General features: G+C 43.1%; 1 protein-coding gene across 1 annotated transcript in view; it reads right to left on the minus strand.

The window, feature by feature from the left end:
- The window catches only part of WASHC4 (WASH complex subunit 4), a 143,425-nt gene that overhangs the window by 71,234 nt on the left and 48,725 nt on the right, over nucleotides 1-23,466 (minus strand). The window contains exons 2-6 of the mRNA XM_077265537.1: nucleotides 7,002-7,141; nucleotides 4,186-4,239; nucleotides 3,393-3,458; nucleotides 2,464-2,509; nucleotides 1,932-1,999 (exon numbers count right to left, since the gene is read on the minus strand). Of these exons, the coding sequence (XP_077121652.1) occupies nucleotides 1,932-1,999; nucleotides 2,464-2,509; nucleotides 3,393-3,458; nucleotides 4,186-4,239; nucleotides 7,002-7,141 (374 nt within the window). The remainder of the gene's footprint in view (nucleotides 1-1,931; nucleotides 2,000-2,463; nucleotides 2,510-3,392; nucleotides 3,459-4,185; nucleotides 4,240-7,001; nucleotides 7,142-23,466) is intronic.

Consider the following 23,466-nt stretch of genomic DNA (forward strand, 5'->3'; position numbering starts at 1 on the left):
GTCCAGTGTGTCCTGAGTACACTGATACCCCATATGTTGGGGTAAACCCCTGTTAGGGCGCATGGGAGAGCTCGGAAGGGAAGGAGCATTGTTTTACTTTTTCAACGCAGAATTGGCTGGAATTGAGATCGGACGCCATGTCGCGTTTGGAGAGCCCCTGATGTACCTAAACAGTGGAAACCCCCCAATTATAACTGAAACCCTAATCTCCAAACACATCCCTAACCCTAATCCAAACACGTCCCTAACCCTAATCCCAACGGTAACCCTAACCACACCCCTAACCCTGACACACCCCTAACCCTAATCCCAACCCTATTCCCAACCGTAAATGTAATCCAAACCCTAACCTTAACTTTAGCCCCAACCCTAACCCTAACTTTAGCCCCAACCCTAACCGTAGCCTTAACCCTAGCCCCAACCCTAGCCCTAACCCTAACACTAATGGGAAAATGGAAATAAATACATTTTTTTAATTTTTCGCTAACTAAGGGGGTGATGAAGGGGGGTTTGATTTACTTTTATAGCGGGTTTTTTAGCGGATTTTTATGATTGGCAGCCGTCACACACTGAAAGATGCTTTTTATTGCAAAAAATATTTTTTGCGTTTCCACATTTTGAGAGCTATAATTTTTCCATATTTTGGTCCACAGAGTCTGAGAGTGTGAGGTCTTGTTTTTTGCGGGACGAGTTGACGTTTTTATTGGTAACATATTCGGGCACGTGACATTTTTTGATCGCTTTTTATTCCGATTTTTGTGAGGCAGAATGACCAAAAACAAGCTATTCATGAATTTCTTTTGGTGGAGGCGCTTATACCGTTCCGCGTTTGGTAAAATGGATAAAGCAGTTTTATTCTTTGGGTCAGTACGATTACAGCGATACCTCATTTATATCATTTTTTTATGTTTTGGCGCTTTTATACGATAAAAACTATTTTATATAAAAAATTATTATTTTTGCATCGCTTTATTCTGAGGACTATAACTTTTTTCTTTGATGACGCTGTATGGCAGCTCGCTTTTTGCAGGACAAGATGACGTTTTCAGCAGTACCATGGTTATTTATATCCTTTTTGATCGCATATTATTCCACTTTTTGTTTGAAGGTATGATAATAAAGCGTTGTTTTTTGCCTTTTTTTTTTACGGTGTTCACTGAAGGGGTTAACTAGTGGGACAGTTTTATAGGTCGGGTCATTACGGATGCGGCGATACTAAATATGTGTACGTTTATTTATTTATTTTTTTTAAGAAATGTATTTATAGGAACAATATATATTTTTATTTTTGGGGGGAATTTTTTTTACACATGTGAATATATATTTTTTTACACTATAACATTGCCCCAGGGTGGGACATTATGTTATAGTGTAAGATCGCCACTTTGCTGTGCACTGTGTCAGATCGGCGATCTGGCATGCACAGCTCCTGGCTTCCCAGCGCCTGCTCTGAGCAGGCACTGTGAAGCCACCTCCCTGCAGGACCCGGATGCCGCGGCCATTTTGGATCTGGGCCTGCTGCAGCGAGGAGGAGGTAAGAGACCCTCGGAGCAACGCTATCACATCGCGCTGCTCCGGGGGTCTCAGGGAAGCACGCAGGGAGCCCCCTCCCTGTGAGATGCTTCCCTATACCGCCGGAACACTGCGATCATGTTTGATCGCAGTGTGCCGGGGGCGGTCCGTGACCGCTCCTGGCACATAGTGCCGGATGTCAGCTGCGATAGTCAGCTGACACCCGGCCGCGCTCCCCCAGTGAGCGTGGCTGATCGCATATGACGTACTATCCCGTCGGTGGTCATACGGGCCCACCCCACCTCGACGGGATAGTACATCTAATGTCAGAAAGGCGTTAAAGAGAAACACAATATATTAAGTTATCTAATCACGGATAACAAGAATATGAACTTATTGCTGTCTGGAGGAAAATTTACCTGAAGGAATGAGACAAACCTTCCCATTTGTATCTGGGAATCTCCTTCCACAATACTGGATTCTGGAGCTGTAAGGAAATCGGAAATACGATAATCAATAAATCTTGACAGTGATATAATGGGTTTTTTTACTGGCTAAATATCCCTTTACAAAGTGGACTAGGAAATACATTATTATATTGTTAGTTCCAGCAAGCAATCAGATTGCCCACTAAATCTGGGGAGGCTAACAATCTAAATTTCACAGCACCTGCATTCACACCAGTTATCGGTTCTTTATTCTTCCAACAGTAATGATTCTTCTATATTGATTTCATTTATGGCTTTAAATGCTGAAGACATAAGGACAGGATCATGAAGAATGCGCATAGCCATTTCAGAAACTGGTACAGCATAGCCCTTTCATTCATGTAAGTGTATCCTAGTGATATTCTTCATGGTAAAAGTAATGCCAATCCTCTGCAGGTTCCTGAGCGCACCTATGGTCTCGTACTAAGCATTGCATGAAGTATAGCTTATGTGGATGGCTTACCTCCTTCTCCGTAGAATAAAAGTCCATTATAGAATTTAGTTTCTGCCTGTTACATAAGGAATTAATAAAAAGCAGAATTACACAAAGCTACAACATGATAATAGTCTGAATAAGCATAATACAGTAGCATATAGACTTTGCAGTGTAAAAGATAGGACTATGCCACTGCTAGATCACAACATGATACAAGTGACGGCATTTTGTCAGCAAATTGTCATGATGGATGATCAGGTAGCCAAAGGAGAAAAGAAATGAGGGTTTCATTTTTTTGTGGCTTATGCGTCATCATAGCAATCTGCTGGTGACAACAGGCCATACGCACAGATAGCACTGGCACTGCGTGATCTTTAGCACTGCACTGGCATCGGTATACAATGAGGGCAAAGTCACTGTGTAGCCCCAATCTAATCATACATCTTTATCAGTAGACTTGGTGCGAATCGACTTGCAAGACGTGGTCCATCGGCCACATCAGCCATCTGTGGCTGCTGAACGGGAGCCCTGAGAACCACGTCCTACCTCCCAGCATCCGCGCCTCTTCTTTTGATTAGCCGGGTGTGACGTCATCTTTTCAGTGTGATGCACAGGTGACGTTGTGCCAAGACAACAGTCAAAAGTGCCAGGAAGGCTAATCAAAGAACCAAGAATCACGTTGTGAATGATTCGCACCAAGTGTACTTATGTTCTATGGTAGAACTGCTATAACCCAAGCCTTGCAGCTTTACAGTGTCCGTAAATGACATTTAGGTCATTTCTCTGAAAAACAAGTTTGTAGTGTTTAAGATTCTGCAGCTTTCTGTGACACCCCCATCTCCGGAAGATCAAGTTACTGCAGCCCGAATGGGAGGAGGCAGCACGCTTCTTGGCTGAACAGGAACCACATTTCACCAGTAAAGACAAGAATTTGTCATTGTAGGAAAATACCTTACCTCATACTTCAGTTTCTTAATCTCACAGCACAAGGCGGCGTACACAGTGATGACTTTATTTAAAACCTAAAATGATAAAATATACAAGCACGTCAGGAAAAACAAAAAATTGTAAAGGAAAAAAAACATTTAAAAAAATGGAATACAAATTACAGAAATGTAATGACTTTTTTTATACTACAGTTTTCCTCATCGAAGCATGTCTTACTACGATATACAAAAGGGCAGGCGGTCAGGCCGACAGGGCAGGCGGTCAGGCCGACAGGGCAGGCGGTCAGGCCGACAGGGCAGGCGGTCAGGCCGACAGGGCAGGCGGTCAGGCCGACAGGGCAGGCGGTCAGGCCGACAGGGCAGGCGGTCAGGCCGACAGGGCAGGCGGTCAGGCCGACAGGGCAGGCGGTCAGGCCGACAGGGCAGGCGGTCAGGCCGACAGGGCAGGCGGTCAGGCCGACAGGGCAGGCGGTCAGGCCGACAGGGCAGGCGGTCAGGCCGACAGGGCAGGCGGTCAGGCCAGGAAGTCTAACATGTGGTAGGTTACATCTCAGTATGTAGACAGTGGCAATTTCATTTCGTCTTGCTATGGATGAACATAGTGGGAAAAAAAAGTTCAACCACATGGATCCCTCAGAGCGGAAAACAGTTTCCATATTTTTCTAACGTGCCCAATTTTTGGTTACATGCAGCCAATGTACAACATTTTTCTTTATTCTGTATGGATCTTAACTAGCCTTAAATTCCAGCATAAGATTAATCATATAACTAAAAGAATTCACCTTCAGCAGTGTTGCATTACCTTATTTTCTGTTCTGATGAGTTCCAAAAGGGAAGACTGTTCATATGGCACAAGCTGAGATAGGGGCAAGATTGTAATAGGTTAAACCATAGAAACAAAAGTCAAAGAAGAATTGAAATGATACAATTAAACGGTAAACACTACATGACACACTCCCAAATTTTCCGTTCAGGGCTCCTCTAATTTGAGTTTTATTTCTACAAAAAGATAACAGGAAATCTCTTAATACACTAAGAAGACAGGATTCTCCTAGTGTATAAGTCATGCAATAGTGAGCAGTCATGTTATCCAGCATGACAGGAAGCCGATCATTTATCACACAAAGCCTGGGCCTCAGCATTTCTCACTTATATCATTTTTTAAAAAATAAGAAACACAGTTTGAAAGAAGGCCATCACAGAGGGAGGCCTCAGAATCTAAACAGTAATAGACCACAAGAATGGCTTGGGGTACTAGAGGGAGGCTAATAAAATGGAGTAAAAAGACAGGATGTTTTGGGGTGTTATTTTTTTTTTCTTTCTTTCTTTGTGCCTGGATAACCTCGTTAAGCCTAAAAATTGGGCCTGAAGTGCAAAATAAGTTATTGGGACCTTGGATTTCATTAATTAAAACTGGAATTGAGTGCCGATCATTTGTTCAGAGTAATGCGATATCAACTAAAAGATGCTTGGAAACCAGAAAAATAGTTAGACCCCCTACAAAATAACTTTCATTGATATATTAAAAACATATAAAAGTCATAGATTGAACACATCAATCTTTGTATTTTGGCATCTGATCGGGGTTAATCTCGTTATGCCAAACATTGATATTACACAGACCTTTCTAGTCCCTAGTCGTCCTTTCTTTCACCCTGCTGACAGCGGAGGTTGGCTCCCTTAGTGGTACAGTCTGCCTGACCCAAATCAGACAAATGCAACTGGTTCTCCATCAATATGGAATAGTACAGATAGAAAATCAACCAGTGGGATTGAGATATCCTGGAGTAATAATTTGTCCCACTGTCTTTGAACTTGAAATACTTAAAGTGACAACTTCACATATGGTATCCATCTGTTTTAACTAGTTACCAGAGATTAGTTTTTTATCCCTTTGGGATTGAACCAGAAGGATTTAGGTAATAGTTTTTTCTCAGCATGTTCTGAACCGGAAACATTGGTACGGTGACAGCTCCATACATGGTATATAAGTTGGCCTATCATTTGGAATCTTTGGCAGAGATATTCTACTATGCTTTCATTCCTTTACTGTCTGTGTCTATCTGAACTTCAATAGGGTATGTATTAGGGCGGTCAGGGACACAGACGTCGAGCGGGGGCGCCATTTCGCACAACACTAGGGTGCCAACCTCTGCTGACAGGTAGGGTAAGAGAAAAGGACAACTAGGGACTTGATATGTCTGTCTATATCACTCTTTGGGATAATGAGATTATCCACGATCAGACCCCGAAGTGCCCTGAGAGATTTTGTTGCTGAGGTGTTCAATATTTATGAGCTCTATATGTTTTTAATAATATATTAATAAAAGTTATTTGTTTAGGGGTTTAACTCTTTCTGGTTTCAAGGTCTATGGGGCCATGCTTCCTTATATAGGATTTGGTTGTCAATCTAAAAGATGCTCATCTGGCGCTACATCTGCAATGCATAGTAAAATCTTGGGGTCTTCTTTCAGGCATTTTGAACATGTCTGTGAAGGAAGCAACTAGGAGAATTATAGCTCCTTGCTGCTTTATGCCGTCATGTGTCACTTCAGACTTTTTTGTGAAAACCAAAGCAAAAGAAAAGTTCTAAGTAAAGAACATAATTTGCTTAAACATATGGTGATCTTTACAAACATTAATTTTACACCTAAAATACAATTGTGACTAAGGCTACTTTCACACTAGCGTCGTTTTGCCTACGCGGCAATGCGTCGTTTAGGAGAATAAATGCATCCTGCAGAGTTGTCTGCAGGATGAGTTTTTTTCCCCATAGACTTACATTAGCGACGCATTGCAACGTATGGCCACACGTCGCATGCGTCGTGCGACGGATGCATCATGTTTTGGCGGACTGTCGGCACAAAAAAAAGTTCCATGTAACTTTTTTTGTGCGTCATGTCCGCCATTTTCGATCGCGCATGCGCAGCCGGAACTCCGCCCCCTCCTCCCCGGACATTACAATGGGACAGCAGATGCGTTGAAAAACTGCATCCGCTGCCCCCGTTGTGTTTTTATTTCACAGCATGCGTCGGGCCGACGCATGGCGACGGCCCCGTACCGACGCTAGTGTGAAAGTAGCCTAAGACTACAAAATCTTAGGGGCATTTGTTCACCACCAGGACTGTTCAAGTAGAAAAACTCAATGAACATTTGTGCTGGAGCCCGTGGCAGAAATCTTGAGTTTCTGCTACAGGTTTGCAGCCTGGACTGCTTTGTATATTGATTAGCCCCATTCAGTAGGGCTAAGCCACATGTGGCTACCTTCTATGATATCCAGGTGAAATGTGCACAGAAACTGCCCCAAAAAGTGATGGTTTTCAAAACCACAGTAACAAAAAACTTGAACAGCAATGTGGATTTCCCAATAAAGTAAAAACAAACCTGATTAATCAAGATGTTTTCACCAGAATATGGGAATTAAATAACTTGAAATGTCGCACCTCGAAATTGTGCAAAAATACTGCGGCTTTTGGCGTATTTATGCTTGTCCCGGCCAGCTCCGACAGTTTTTGCTAGAACTACAATAATTGTGTAACTACTTATTTAGACATTAGACAAAGGGCAGAAATAACTCAACAGTCCCATATACAAGTGTGACCAGAAGAGCTAACAAACCTTTAGCACTACTGGGTCCAAACTGAAGTCCCATACATCCCCGATAGAATCGTCCAGGGCATTTTCTATTCTTCGGAGCTGAGACGTGTATTCCTCCAAAAACTTCCCATAGTTTTTAAGTTGTACTTCTGCATGAATTTCTGTAAACGCACAAAAAGACAAAGTCAATGGAAAGCGGCAGACCTTTTTTTGGCCGTCTGAATAAGGCTTAATACTGTCACCGCCATCTATAGCATTTCTGTAGCCGTCCTAAATGTGTACGGGTTTATTGATCAAGATGATAACTGACTGTACAAAAGAAGATCAGTCTAAACTACACTTTTCTATTAAGGAGGATGATTCATTAATGTCAAAAGATAATGAGACCTACAGTGAGGAAAATAATTTGATACACTGCCAGTTTTGCACGTTTCCCCACCCACAAAGAGTGGAGAGGTATATAATCTTTATTGTAGGTGCATTTCAGCAGTGATACTGAATTTAAAAAACAGAAAATTTCATTGTATGATTTTTTAAATAATTAACCCCTTCACCCCAAGGGTGGTTTGCACGTTAATGACCAGGGCCAATTTTTACAATTCTGACCACTGTCCCTTTATGAGGTTATAACTCTGGAACACTTCAACGGATCCGATGATTCTGATACAGTTTTCTCGCAACATATTGGACTTCATGATAGTGGTAAAATTTCTTTGATATTACTTGTTTATTTGTGAAAAAAAAACGGACATTTGGAGAAAATTTTGCAATTATCCAACTTTCAATTTTCATGCCCTTAAATCACAGAGATATGTTACACAAAATACTTAATAAGTAACATTTCCCACATGTCTACTTTACATCAGCACAATTTTTGAACCAACATTTTTTTTTTTTTGTTAGGGAGTAGTGATAAGAGAAAGTACTCCTTGCTAGGGTTTTCCCGAGCACACTCGGGTGACCTCCGAGTGTTTATGACTGCTCAAAGATTTAGTTTTCATCGCCCCAACTGAATGATTTACAGCTACTAGTCTGCTTGATTACATGTGGGGATTCCCTAGCAACCAGGCAACCCCCACATGTACTCAGCCGGGCTAGTAGCTGTAAATCATTCAGCTGTGGCGATGAAAACTAAATCTCCAAGCAGTCATAAACACTCGGAGGTCACCCGAGCAAGGAGTACACTCGCTCATCACTATTAGGGAGTTATAAGGGTTAAAAGTAGACCAGCGATTGCTCATTTTTACACCACCAGCTTTTTTTTTTAGGGACCACATCACATTTGAAGTCATTTTGAGGGGTCTATATGATAGAAAATACTCAAGTGTGACACCATTCTAAAAACTGCACCCCTCAAGGTGCTCAAAACCACATTCAAGAAGTTTATTAACCCTTCAGGTGCTTGACAGAAATTTTTGGAATGTTTAAAAAAAAAAAAAAAAAAAATGAACATTTAACTTTTAACTTTTTTTCACAAAAAAATTACTTCAGATCCAATTTGTTTTATTTTACCAAGGGTAACAGGAGAAATTGGACCCCAAAAGTTGTTGTACAATTTGTCCTGAGTATGCCGATACCCCATATGTGGGGGTAAACCACTGTTTGGGCGCATGGCAGAGCTCGGAAGGAAAGGGGCACCATTTGACTTTTCAATGCAAAATTGGCTGGAATTGAGATAGGACGCCAAGTCGCGTTTGGAGAGCCCCTGATGTGCTTAAACAGTGGAAACCCCCACAAGTGACACCATTTTGGAAAGTAGACGCCCTAAGGAACTTATCTAGATGTGACGTGAGCACTTTGAACCCCCAATTGTTTCACTAAAGTTTGTAATGTAGAGCCGTGAAAATTAAAAAATCATTTATTTTTCCACAAAAATGATTTTTTAGCCCAGTTTTGTATTTTCCCAAGGGTAACAGGAGAAATTGGACTCCAAACCTTGTTGTACAATTTGTCCTGAGTACGCTGATACCCCATATGTGGGGGTAAACCACCGTTTGGGCGCACGGCAGAGCTCGGAAGGGAAGGAGCACTTAGGAGTACTTTTTCAACGCAGAATTGGATGGAATGGAGATAGGACGTCATGTTGCATTTGCAGAGCCCCTGATGTGCCTAAACAGTGGAAACCCCCAAATTCTAACTCCAACCCCAACAAACCCCTAACCCTAATCCCAAACCTAACCACACCTCTAACCCAAACACCCATAACCCTAATCCCAACACCAATATTTCGGGCACATGACAATTTTTTGATCGCTTTTTATTCTGATTTTTGTTAGTCAGAATGAACAAAAAACAGCAATTCATGAATTTCTTTTGGGGGGTGGAGTTTATATCGCTCTGCATTTGGTAAAATTGATAAAGCAGTTTTATTCTTTGGGTCAGTACAATTACAGCGATACCCAATTTATATAATTTTTGTATCTTTTGGCGCATTTAGACAATAAAAAACATTTTATATAAAAAAATATTTTTGCATCGCTTTATTCTGAGGGCTATAACTTATTTTTTTGCTGATGACGCTGTGTGGTGGCTCATTTTTTGCGGGACAAGATGACGTTTTCAGCGGTTCCATGTTTTTTATATCCGTCTTTTTGATTGCGTGTTCCACTTTTTGTTCGGCGGTATGATGATAAAGCATTGTTATTTGCCTCGTTTTTTATTGTTATTTTTTTACGGTGTTCATTAAAGGTGTTAACTAGTGGGACAGTTTTATAGGTCGGGTCGTTACGGAAGCGGCGATACTACATATGTGTATTTATATATATATATTTTTTTTTTTTACACAAAGAAATGTATTTATAGGATCAATATTTTTTTTTCTTTATTTAAGAATTTAAAAAAATATATTTGTACACGTTAACTTTTTTTTTTTTTTTTTTTTTTACTTTCAGGATGGGACATCACCATATAGTGTCAGATCGCTGATCTGACACTTTGCACAGAACATGGTCGGAATAGTACGTCTAATGGTAGAAAGGGGTTAATTTGCATTTTATTGCATGAAATAAATATTTGATACAATAGAAAAACAGAACTTAGTATTTGGCACAGAAACCTTTGCTTGCAATTACAGAGGTCAGATATTTCATGTAGTTCTTGACCAAGTTTGCACACACTGCAGCAGGGATTTTGGCCCACTCCTCCATACAGATCTTCTCTGGATCTTTCAGGTTTCAGGACTGTCGCTGGGCAACATTGAGTTTCATCTTCCGCCAAAGATTTTCTAGTTTCATCTTCCGCCAAAGATTTTCTACTGGGTTCAGGTCTGGAGACTGACTAGGCCACTCCAGTATCTTGAAATTGTTCTTACGGAGCCACTCCTTAACTGACCGCAAATTGCTGCGCGTTTCGGATCATTGTCATCCTGGAAGACTCAGTCATGACCCATCTTCAATACTCTTACTAAGGGAATGACGTTGTTGGCCAAAATCTCGTGATACATGACTTTATCCATCTTCCCTTCAATACGGTGCGACCTGTCTCCTCTGCAGAAAAGCTCCCCCAAAGTATAATGTTACCCCATCATGCTTCACGGTTGGAACGTTGTTCTTGGGGTTGTACGCATCATTCTTCACCCAAACATAGCGAGTGGACTCGATACCATAAAACTATCTGGTCTCATCTAACCACATGACCTTCTCTGTGGCCTTCTCTGGATAATCCAGATGGTCACTGTCGAGCTTCAAACAGTCCTGGACATGTGCTGGCGTGAGCAGGGGGAACCTTACGTACTCTGCAGGATTTTAGTTTGAGACTGTGATCCCAGGTCTCTTCAGTTCATTGACCAGGTTCTTTCCGTGTAGTTCTGGGCTGATTCCCGACCTTGCTCAGAATCATCCTTACCCCATCTGGTAAAATCTTGCATGGTGCCCCTGGCCAAGGAAGATTGACTCATTTTGTGTTTCTTCCATTACATAATGGTGACAACAGTTGTCCTTTCACCAAGCTGCTTGCCTATTGTCCTGTAGCCCATCCGAGACTTTTGCAGGTCTACAATTTTTTCCCGGTTGTCCTTTGACAGCTCTTTAGTGTTGACCATGGTGGAGAGGTTGGAGTGTGACTCAGTGTGTGAACAGAAAACATCAAACAGGTGCAATTAATACAGGTAATGAGTGCAGAGGAGGAGGGATTTTTAAAGAAAAGCTAACAGGTCTGTGAGAGCCTGAATTCTTGCTGGTTGGTAGGTGATCAAATACTTATTTTGTGCAATAAAATGCAATTTAATTATTTAAAAAATCATACAAAGTCATTTTCTGGTTTTTATTTTTAGATTCTGTCTCTCACAGTTGAAGTTGGACCCATGATAAAAATTACAGACCTCTCCATTCTTCGTAGGTGGGAAAATTTGCAAAATCAGCAGTGTATATCAAATACTTATTTTCCCATTGTATGTATAATGTGTGTTTTGGTGACCTGCACTCAGCAACAAATGACAAATGCAAGGCCGGCTTCTACATGAGATATTGCCGAAATTCCAAAGATATTAAGCAGACTGAAAAAGCCTCAGCTCCTAAGCAGGACGAGTCATTTTAAGGGTCAATTCATTTGTTTTGTTTCGGAAACTTCTTCGGCTGTCCCACTTATCTGAGCTGGACTTGCAAAAATAAAATAAATACAAAAACACAACACGCACATGCTATAGAGCTAACCCATTTAGATAAAGGGAACGGATTTTCAGTCATTTCTACAACAAATCTGTCTTACGTAAATGCCCTATAAAAGGTAATGTACCGCAAATCATAATCTGATTTATAATAAAATGAATTGCTCCGACATACAAAATAACCAAACTTATCAAAACTGTTCTCACAAAATATACATTATTGGGGGTGTGGCTATGTAAGCTAGGAAGGAAGACGCACCTTGTGGAAGCTCCCGTTATCCTGGTCCGCATTCTGCCGTTAATTCCCCTGATCCACAGTCTACACCGGCTGCAGCGGTGCCCTTGGACCTCGGGAGACCGGTGCCCCCCTCAGACGGCGACTCTGGAGTCCTGGGACCCCGGTAAATACGGCGGCCTGAAAGAGCGGCAAGGTCCCTGAGCTGCGGCAGCCATCTTTGAGCGTGGCTCCAGCAGACGGGACGCAGCGCCGGCAGCGGCCGAAGCCGGGAGGATCCCCTTGAGAAGCGGCGGACACCTACATACAGCGGGGACGCTGTGGAACACCGGGGGAGAAATAAAAAAAAAAAAAACAGGTTCCGGGTCTGGAGTGGCGGGCGGTGCCTGGGGAGACTGCAGCCATTATTACAGCACGCACTCCAACAGTGGGAAGAGCGGCGCTATACAGCACAATCACGGTGCAGTTCCGGAAGTGAGCTGTCAGCCTGAAATAATAGAGGGGTGGTGCGGTGTGTGCCCTGGAAGATTGGGCCCTGCACCCCCCTTATTAGATAAACTCCTGTTGGCGCCATAACTCTGGAGGGATTACCCCCCCTCCCTGCTGTTCTGCCTGTGGGAGCTGTGGGCTGCTCTGGGGCACGGTGCCTGGGCAAATCCTTGACTGTTACTCCTGCAAATATCTAGCAATTCTTTACCTGACTGCCTCCTTGGGATATATCCCGGTGTTTGACCTTGCCTGGTCTGCTATTGGAGAATAAACTACCATAATCATAAGCTTGGTCCTTTTGTGGGGATCTTCTGTTAACCATCATGCATCATTCTAAAGGAGCGGGGGCTGCTGAAAAGCTAAGGAAATATGCCAGAGAAGATGCCCCTGATAATGTACGTACCCTCAGAAATAATCCCACGCAGAATCAACGCAAAAATCGTCTTTCTGACAGTAATGAGGAGGGAGAACAAGACGAATTAACTCTTAAACAAGCATCTGAGCAGTTGATGCAAGCCATATCCCTCACCAGGTCTTCTCTCACTGAGAAAATAGAAGACGTACATACTGAAGTGGGCCGCCTGCGACATGACATGCAAGCTATGACAGGGCGTATCTTGGAGGTTGAAACAAGAGTGTCTCAGATAGAGGACACCATTGCCCCAATGGAAGCTAAGCTGTCAAAGGCCGCCGGCTCTGTGAATGCCTGGAAGCAAAAGGCAGATGACCTGGAAAACAGATTGCATCATAATAATATCCGGATTATTGGCCTACCAGAACGCTCGGAAGGTCAGCAACCTGAGCAATTTCTAGAGCACTGGCTTAAAACTACCCTGGGAGACGGATTCTCCTCAACATTTTCTGTGGAGAGGGCCCATAGAGTCCCAATGAGACCTCTTCCTCCCGGAACTCCACCCCGGCCCTTTTTGGCGCGTCTCCTCAATTGCAGAGACAGGGATGCGATTCTGCGATTGGCAAGGCAGAAGAGCCCTATTAAATTTAATAACGCTACTATATCAATCTTTCCGGATTTTTCCATGGAGCTTCAAAAGCAGCGAGTCCGATTTATGGAAGTTAAAAAGCAGCTCAGGGATAAAAACATCATTTACTCCATGTTCTACCCAGCTCGACTCCGCATTGTCCATGAAGGCTCCTCCTTGTTCTTTACTGATCCGGCGGAGGCAGCCGAATGGTTGCGGTCATACAGGGGGTCTAGTGTGCCGGACTCCTGAGCAGTTCTCCTTATCTAATGGCAACACAAATTGGAGCTCTCCGTATTGGTGCTGAGCTTATCAACAATACCGGACGCTGGTTTCAGTGAGGGTATCCCCTTTTCTATCTGACTGTAGGAGTGTAGCATTATACTCCTCCACTGTTCAAATTCTGTTTTGTTTGGGTTTTTACACCAGTTTTGATTGTTTGGTATGTTTGTTAGTCGCCAATGATAACGTTATGCTCTACGTGATGTTCCTGATCCCTGCTCAGGTTATGGTATATATCTTTCCTTTCTTTAAGCGTAGATATGGGGTCTGAGATTATATATATGACGTGGAATATACGGGGTATTAAGACTCCCCGAAAGAAAATCAAGGTATTTTCACAGATTAAAAGATATCATCCCCATATTGTAGCACTTGTAGAGACACATCTGACCAGAGACACAGTTAAATGTACACAAAAGCCATGGGTGCAGTGGTCCCTCCACGCATTCCATACTAGTTACTCCAGAGGGGTCTCTCTGTTGATACACAAGAATGTCAGATGGGAGGCACGACGTGATCCCGAGGGTCGCTTTGTTTTTGTACACGCCTTTATTAATACGCGGGAATATGTGATACTATGTGTTTATAACCCACCCCCGGCTAATATATCGGTTCTCCGCATGGCAATGGGTTTCTCCCTAAATTATCCTAATGCTAGTGTTATTTGTATGGGAGACTTTAATCTAGTCATGGATAATCTTAAAGACAGATTGAGACTAGACGGTGGGATGTCCGGGGGGGCCTCCTCCTCAACCCCCCTCTCAATTGGCACTATTTATGAGCGGTAGTGGATGGTTGGATCTATGGAGAACACGTCACCCTGAGACAAAAGAATATACCTGTCATTCATCAACTAGACAGTCTCTATCTCGCATAGATTACATATTTGGATCTAGTGACCTGGCATTATGGGTGGATAGTATCGAACATGGTAATAGAGGGATATCAGATCACAGTCCAGTTATCCTCAAATTTAAATATGGTCAGCCAAACAATAATATACCTTGGAAATTGAATCCCTTCTGGTTGAAATTGATAGATTCTAGTGATAGAACGGTTGATCAGTTGAACTGTTTTGTCTCTACTCATCCAGACCCCTTGAATCTTAATCTGTTTTGGGACACTCTAAAAGCATACCTAAGGGGATGTCTGTCCTCCACAATCTCTTACATAAAAAGGGTGACGGCAGGGGAGGATGATGAGATGGAGCGGCGGCTAAAGGACTCGGAGGCCGCCTATGTGGCTAATCAATCCAGCGGCAATAGGGTGGAATGGCTTACTTCCCAAAGATTATATACCCAACATATAGACACTAAATCGAAACGTAAATTATTCTTTACCCGTCAATCCTATTTTGAATTGGGGAATCAGGCCAGTACACTTCTAGCCTTTTTAGTATCCCAGCATAATACTTCTAATACAGTACTACAGATTCGGACACTTGATGGTTCGTTGGTATCCTCTACTGAGGAGATTCTTCGGTGTTTTTGTAATTACTATAAGTCATTGTACAAATCTGGTAGTGGTCTTGGTGTCCCTGAATGTGTGGACTATTTATCGGACATAGCGTTCCCCTCACTGAGTCCAACCCAGCAAGCCTTTATGGAGGCCGAGTTTACTCTGGAGGAAGTGGAACATGCTATAATGGACATGGCCACCGGGAAGGCCCCTGGACCCGACGGGTTTCCCGCCGAGTTCTATAAAAAATATAGGAGCCACCTGGCACCACTTTTACTGAAGGTACTCCGGAGTATATGGGAGGGAGAATTTATGCCTGAAACATTTTACGATGCCAACATTATTGTACTTAAAAAGGAGGGAAAGGACCCCTTGGAGTGTGGATCGTACCGCCCTATATCATTGGTGAACGTAGATTATAAAATCTTCACTAAAATTTTGGCTACTAGACTAAATACGATCATACTAGACCTTATACTCCCAGATCAAACTGGCTTTATGCCCGGGTAAAGTACCTCCATCAATATTAGGCGAGTCCAATCGGTGATTCAATATAGTTCTCTAGAATTGGATAATAATTGGGCACTGGCGTCACTAGACACAGCCAAAGCGTTCGACTCTCTTGAGTAGCCTTTCCTATCCACATGTCTACAGAAATACGGTTTTGGGGACAAATTTATTAGAGGGATAAATACACTATATAGGAATCCTAGGGCACGGGTAATTGTGAATAACTCTATCTCTGATTCTTTTACCTTGCACAGGGGAACCCGTCAAGGATGTCCTTTGTCCCCGGCTCTCTTTGCCCTCGCGATCGAAGCTTTAGCAATATGCATAAGGTCCTCCATAGATATTAAGGGAATAAATATTGCGGATCGTGTGGACACTATCGGTCTTTATGCCAATGACATGATCATATTTATGGATAAAATAGAAGAAACACTACCACAAGTAATAACAACCATTGATAAATTTAGTAAATTCTCCGGTCTCTATATAAATTGGGACAACTCTGCCCTGATGCCTCTGTCTCATGCTCCGATTCCCTGTCTCGAAAATTTCTCGTCACTATCTGTAGTCTCCAATTTCAAATATTTAGGTATCCATATGCCTCAATATAGTCAGCTGGACCTACAACTTAACATCTATCCACTATTAGACCTGGTCAAATCTAAATTTATAACCTGGAACAAACTCCCTCTCTCTGTTGCAGGCCGCATTAATCTAATTAAAATGATATTGCTCCCCAAACTTAATTATTCTCTCCAACATAGTGCTGTGCCAATACCCAAGTCTTTCTTTGCAAATTTAAACTCGCTAACCACATCCTTTATATGGGGGAAGACCAGACCCAAACTTAAACTATCTACTCTGCAGAAACCAAAAAGGGGGGGTGGGGCGGCCCTACCAGACTTTTACCTGTACTGTCTTGCCGGGCAGGCTAAGGCATTAAGCAAATGGATGCCTAATAACTCCCTACCTAATTCAGAAAGTCATCTGATTCATTCTGCCCGGATTGATTGTCCATTGGGATTTTTGGAAATAGAGAAAGTCAGTGCTCCCCGTTTGCTGCCTTTGCTTCGACTGGCGAGATAAGTATGGAGACAAATCAAAAAAGTTATTAAATTTTCAGACATAATAGCCGAAATGCCACTATGGCATAATAGTTATTTCCCAGAATTACTGAATCACCCATCTACTGAGTTCTGGATCTCATGTGGTGTTCTTTCGGTGGGCAATGTACATGACCAGGGGTTTTTTGTATCCTTCGAACAATTACGGGATACCTACAATATCCCAAGATCTCAATTCTTCCGTTATTTACAGCTAAGGTCAGCTTTCCAATCATATATGCGAAATATAGGTGCGGGTCGAGCGATCTCATCTCTACCTCTGATAGGCATTCTCAAATCACAGGGTCCTCAGGGACTCATTTCCTCTTTATATACGGATCTATTATCCGTGGGAGATGGGTCTACTATTAACTCTCTCAAAAGAAAGTGGGAGGGACTTCTCCCCGATACACTGGGAGAGGAATGGGAAGATATTCTAGAGTCCCCAACTAAAGTTTCTCCTTCAGTTAATAACAGGATGACCCAATTGTATATTATATATCAGACCTATTTGACCCCAACGCGGCTCTTTAAAATGGGTCGCCTCCACTCGTCAGATTGTTTACGGTGTCATACACGAGATGCAGATTTTATCCTTATGATTTGGAAGTGCCCGGTAATTTTTCATTATTGGAAAGAGGTCACGACATTCTTAACATCTTTATTGTCAATTCCTATCCCACTTGAGCAATTGACCTGCTTATTTGGGGTATGGGATACAGAGGCCTGGGATCACCATACTGGGATCTTTCTTCGAGAGACGCTCTTCTTGGCACGGAAGATACTGGCGTTAAGGTGGATGGGTGGTTCCTCCCCGACTCTCAGAGCTTGGATTGACTTGGGGAACTCGGTCATTCCATATGAAAGAACACTGTACCAAAATAGAGGATGCCCAGGTAAATTCGAAAAAATCTGGGGTAGATGGAACTCCTCTTATCATACTCTATAGTCTGCGCTGATTAGATACATACACAAGAGGATGGGCTTGTGGTTTTGGGACATCGCGTGCGGAGCAGGATCTAAATCTGTTTTTCCTTTTGGCGACTTACTATTAACAGTTAAAGTTGTATAATAGGTATTTTATAGGTACTAGTGATTCAACATGCACAGTTTATTACTCCTGTAAACTTTGGATATGATGATATTCTGTAATTATTTGTATCCGGTGGTATAACTGATAATGATAAATGCAAATGTGTGCATTGTTTGTTTATTCAGGAATTAATAAACGAATTAAAAAAAAATATATACATTATTACTTGTGGATCACGGGTAAACTGAGAAATTAGACTCATAATAAATATGGTGCAAGTCATGAAAGTTTTTTTAGGCACAAATTGAGACAATTTTGGCACATTTAGGGTACCGTAAGATGTCCATAGATTCTCTCATCCAAGAGAAAAGGATTGATCATGTTAATGACACTCTGACCCGCGTTTGATCAGAGTGCCAGCTTAGTGTGATCTGATTTTCTATCTTCTCCATTCTGTAAGTCCATGGAAATTGGACTGCGCTCAGATGTCATCAGAGTACAGTCCAATGATTTCCAAGCACCCGTAAACTTAAATGTGTGAGCGTGAACTGATTGCAAAAAAAAAAAAAAAATCGGTCATCAGCACTGCCCATTGAAAAATATTAGTCTGAGTGCTATATGATAATACATCGGGTAAAGCACTGGTAAGATGTATACGTGAGTGAGAACAGGCCATTAGATTGATAAATCTCTCCATTGTACCTTAAAGGGAACAGTCATTAGATTCATGTGGCCAGGACCACGGGCAGCATTAATCAGAGCCTGGCTGCACGATTGCTGTCAGGTATGTTTTTATTGTTGATTCAGAAAAAACACAGTTTGAAAAAGCCTGCTGGAGAATATAGAGTAATAATAATCCAAGCTCAATTTTTGTGCTTTTTCTTTGTATTTTTGCATTCTGTGCAAGCCGGGGCATGGCCTCCGTTTCATGAGCTGGAAATTACATTGAAAGACTTCCCCAGAATGGTGTCCATAGATTGGGATCCGGTCCTTCTGTCTGCCCTTATTCACACACTGAGGTCAACTCTGACACATGGTAAGGTTTTTAATATTAGACAGTGTAGGACCGTCCTGATTAGGGTCACCTTGTTGACGGTGGGATGACTTTTATGCTATTTTATTTTTTTTTTTTTAAATCAAAAACAGTATCACTAAGAACTCTGTGTTATTTAAATGCACTTTTACTTATTTAGTTACAGCAGGGTTTTTGCTTATTTTGTCTCTTGTAGGTTTTGTATGCTTTATGGCCAATGTGAACATGCGTTTATGTGCTGCATGTATACCAACATAATGCAAGCTCAATTTTTGTGTTTTTTTCAGAGAATATAGAGACCGGACTAGTCCAAACATGCCACAGCAGACTACTCTACAACCACCTCCAGATAATGGTTTCTCCCATGTGTGTACATTAGGAGAGGCCTGCTAGTCAATGTGACTGGGGCAGGGAGAAGCATGCTGAGGGCCGCACTTTGCTGGGTATGTCTCTCCCTATAGTCCCCAGCTGACTTTCCAAACTAAGGCCCTGATATATCAGACAAGCACCTCTTCATAAATCGGGGGGCTCTGATTTCCCCACTCCTCCTCATCAAGATCAGTGGGAAAAATTGTTGATATTGATGAATCAGGGCCTTAGTTTGAAAAGCCGGGATCTAAAAGGGACACATCAGAAATGTCATTCCATTGCTGCAGGGACCAGAGTGAGATTTTTTGGGAATGACACAACTCATTATGAATTACAGAAGGTGTGGCGTGACGCCTCAGCCGAGCCCCTGTCCCGCTCAGATCGCTCCTATGTAGCTGAATTACAGCACTGCTATGAGCGCCGACCACAGGGTGGCGCTCACAGCAATCTGGCATCAACAACCATAGAGGTCTTCAGGAGACCTCTGGTTGTCATGCCGACGCACCGCCGACCCCCGATCACGTGAAGGGTGTCAGCTGTGCGCGTATTTCTGGCCCGATGGCCGGAAGCGCACGTTAAATGCCGGTCATAGCTTGACAGAGGCAGTAAACTGGTTAATAGGCACGGGCGGATCGCGATTCTGCCCGCGCCTATTGCAGGCTCATGTCAGCTGTTCAAAACAGCTGACATGTCCCGGCTTTGATGCGGGCTCACCGCGGAGCCCTGCATCAAAGCAGGGGACCGGACGTCGGACGTACTATCCTGTCCGACGTCAGGAAGGGGTTAAACTCCAAAAGTTGAAACATTTTGGAGAAACTCCAACTTGCGTCACTTCTTGGGAGTAAGTTTTGATGAATCGGAGCCACGAAGCTTCTGGGGAACTCATTCCTGGCTGTGATTGCGCAGCCAGACTAATTCATGAGGCCTGTGGTTTGGGCAGCATGAATCTGATGACATGTGTGCCCTTAAACTTTAAAGCCACATTCACATTCTCAGTATTTGGTCTGTATTTTACCTCAGTATTTGGTCAGTATTTTACCTCAGTATTTGCGAGTGAAAATCAGTAGAGGAACAATTAGAGGAAAAGTATAATAGAAACACGTCATCACTTCTGTATTTATCACCCACTCCTGGTTATGACTTACAAATACTAAGGTAAAAAAACTCACCAAATACTGAACATATGAACGTGGCCTTAGAAATAAGCGAACAAATGAACATTTGGTTCGGTAAGGGGCACATGGCTGATTACTGCTTCTGTTCCACCATGTGGCATACACTTGTATAAAAGCCAAACTTCAACTGCAACTTTAAGTGTTCATTGTATCATTGTATTTGATAAAGTCAATACTTAGAATAAAGATGTCGGCTTTAGCTTCTTGTTTATATGTCATGTCACAGAATTATAGGATTTTCCATGACATAGTGGCAATAACCAAGACATGGATATATGAAAGCTATGACTGGGCAGTTAACTTACAGGGTTACAGTCTGTGTAGAAAGGATCGTAAAAATCAGAGAGGAGTATGGGTTTGTCTTTATGTAAAGTCTTGTCTAAAGTCCACTTTAACCCCTTTCTGACATCAGACGTACTATTCCGTCCATGTGACCTGGTCCAATTTAACCATGGACGGAATAGTACGTCTCAGCGATCGGCCGCGAACACGGAGACCCCGCTGCGTGACGCAGGCTCCTGATCGTTGCCATGGTGACCCATTGTCGTCATGACGACATCCGGGTCACCAGAGCTAGGACACCTGTGATCATTCGCAGTGCATGATCACCAAGTCTCTGTCACAACTTATATGGCATGCAGCCAGACAAAACTCACAGCTGGGGGCTGCAACCCCTCAGTTGTCAGCTTCAGCAAGGTTGGATATCAAGAATAGAGGGGTCCCCATGTCATATTTTTAATTATTTAAATAATTTAAAAAAAAACGGCATGGGGTACTCTCCATTTTTGACAACCAGCCTTGCTAAAGATCACAGCTGGGGGGGCTGGTATTCTCAGGCTAGTAAGGGGCCATGGATATTGGACCCCCTAGCTTCCCAGAAAAGGCACATCTGTTAGAAGCGCCAATGCTGGCGCTTTTCCCGGCTCTTCCCACTTGTCCTGTAGCGGTGGCAAGTTGGGTAATATTTGTGGGCTTGATGTCAACGGTGACAATATACTACGTGGCTGTGCAATATACTACGTGGCTGTGCAATATACTACGTGGCTGTGCAATATACTACGTGGCTGTAATATACTGCGTGGGCTGTGCTATATACTGTGTGGGTTGTGTTATATACTGCGTCGGGTGTGCAATATACTACGTGGCTGTGCTATATACTACGTGGGCTGTGTAATATACTACGTGGCTGTGCAATATACTACGTGGACTGTGCAATATACTACGTGGCTGTGCAATATACTACGTGGCTGTGCAATATACTACTTGGCTGTGCTATATACTATGTGGGACTACGTGGCTGTTTTATATACTGCATGGGCTGTGTTATATACTACGTCGTTGTGCTATATACTACGTGGGCTGTGTAATATACTACGTGGGCTGTGTAATATACTACGTGGGCTGTGTAATATACTACGTGGGCTGTGTAATATACTACGTGGGCTGTGCAATATACTACGTGGGCTGTGCAATATACTACGTGGGCTGTGCTATACACTACGTGGGCTGTGTTATACACTACGTGGGCTGTGTTATACACTGAGTGGGCTGTGTTATACACTGCGTGGGCTGTTATATTCTACGTCGCTGTGCTATATACTACGTGGGCTATGTAATATACTACGTGGCTGTGTAATACTGCGTGGGCTGTGCAATATAATACGTGGCTGTGATATATACGTGGGCTGTGCAATATACTACATGGGCTGTGCAATATACGTGGGTTGTGCAATATACTACGTGGGCTGTGCTACATACGTGGGCTGTGCTACATACTACGTGGGCTGTGCTACATACTACGTGGGCTGTGCTACATACTACGTGGGCTGTGCTACATACTACGTGGGCTGTGCTACATACTACGTGGGCTGTGCTACATACTACGTGGGCTGTGCTACATACTACGTGGGCTGTGTTATATACTACGTGAGCTGTATTATATGCTATGTGGGCTGCTATATACTACGTGGCTGTGCTATGTACTACATGACCGGCCGAGAACAATCAGTGACAGGCGCACTACGGCCGCGAATTGGCGCGGGAATTGAACCACGCTTCGCTAATTGGTCGCACCTGGCCAGCCGAATTCTGTGTATTCAAATCTTCATAAATAAACTACATAGATATTCTAGAATACCCGATGCGTTAGAATCGGGCCACCATCTAGTTTCAAATAATAGACTTTATAGTAGCCGAGTCTTTATTTACTATACAACTATAGGATTAGAAATGGATAGGTGTTTTATAGACGCTTCTCCATTACTAAGCAGTGGGCTTGATGTCACCGATGACATCAACCCCACTTGCCACTGCTACAGGGCAAGTGGGAAAAGCCGGGCAAAACGCCAGAATTGGCGCATCTAATAGATGTGTCTTTTCTGGGCAGCTGCGGGCTGCTATTTTTAGGCTCTGGGGGGGGCAATATCCATGGCCCCTTACCAGCCCCCAGCTGTGAGCTTTAGCAAGGCTGGTTGCCAAAAAAGTGTGTGTGTGTGGGGGGGGGGGGGGGGGGGGGAAGCCACGCTGTTTTTTAAATTATTTAAATAATGAAAAAATATGGCGTGGCAACCCCTCTATTCTTGATATCCAACCTTGCTGAAGCTGACAGCTGAGGGTTGCAGCCCCCAGCTGTGAGTTTTGTCTGGCTATCAATAATAAGGGGGAACCAACGCCGTTTTTTTTTTAAATTACCTTATTTATTTACAGCGCAGGAGCGGCAGATAAATACTCCCATCCGTCACTCCTGCTGTCACTGTTATTAGCAGCAGTAGGGGTAGGCTGATGGGAGCAATAGTCCCATCAGCTACCACCTGTTGTCTCTTATTACTTATATGTAACTTTCATCATTCTACCCTGATCGCGCCGGCAGAGCAGGGAAGACTGAGGAGAGCCTTGTGTAGCACCCGGCGCTGGGGAACAGCGCTTACTGTAATGCTTCTTCCCCGGCGCTGATATGTGTCACATAGATGACATCCGTGTGTGTTATATGTATGCACGAGTGCGGGACGTTTTATGGCACGTGCTGACATTAAAAAATGGACAAGTCAGCGTGTTTTGCTCATGGACACACGGTCCGTGGAAACACACTGACATGTACACAGACCCATTCACTCGAATAAGCAAACAATGCTCCGTTTCCCCCGAGTCTCACAAGTAGCACTGTACAGCCACATATGTGGTATTACCACGTTCATTAGAAATTTTGGTATACATTTT

This window comes from Ranitomeya variabilis, chromosome 5, assembly GCF_051348905.1.
Source record: "Ranitomeya variabilis isolate aRanVar5 chromosome 5, aRanVar5.hap1, whole genome shotgun sequence".
Classification (NCBI taxonomy): Eukaryota; Metazoa; Chordata; class Amphibia; order Anura; family Dendrobatidae; genus Ranitomeya; species Ranitomeya variabilis.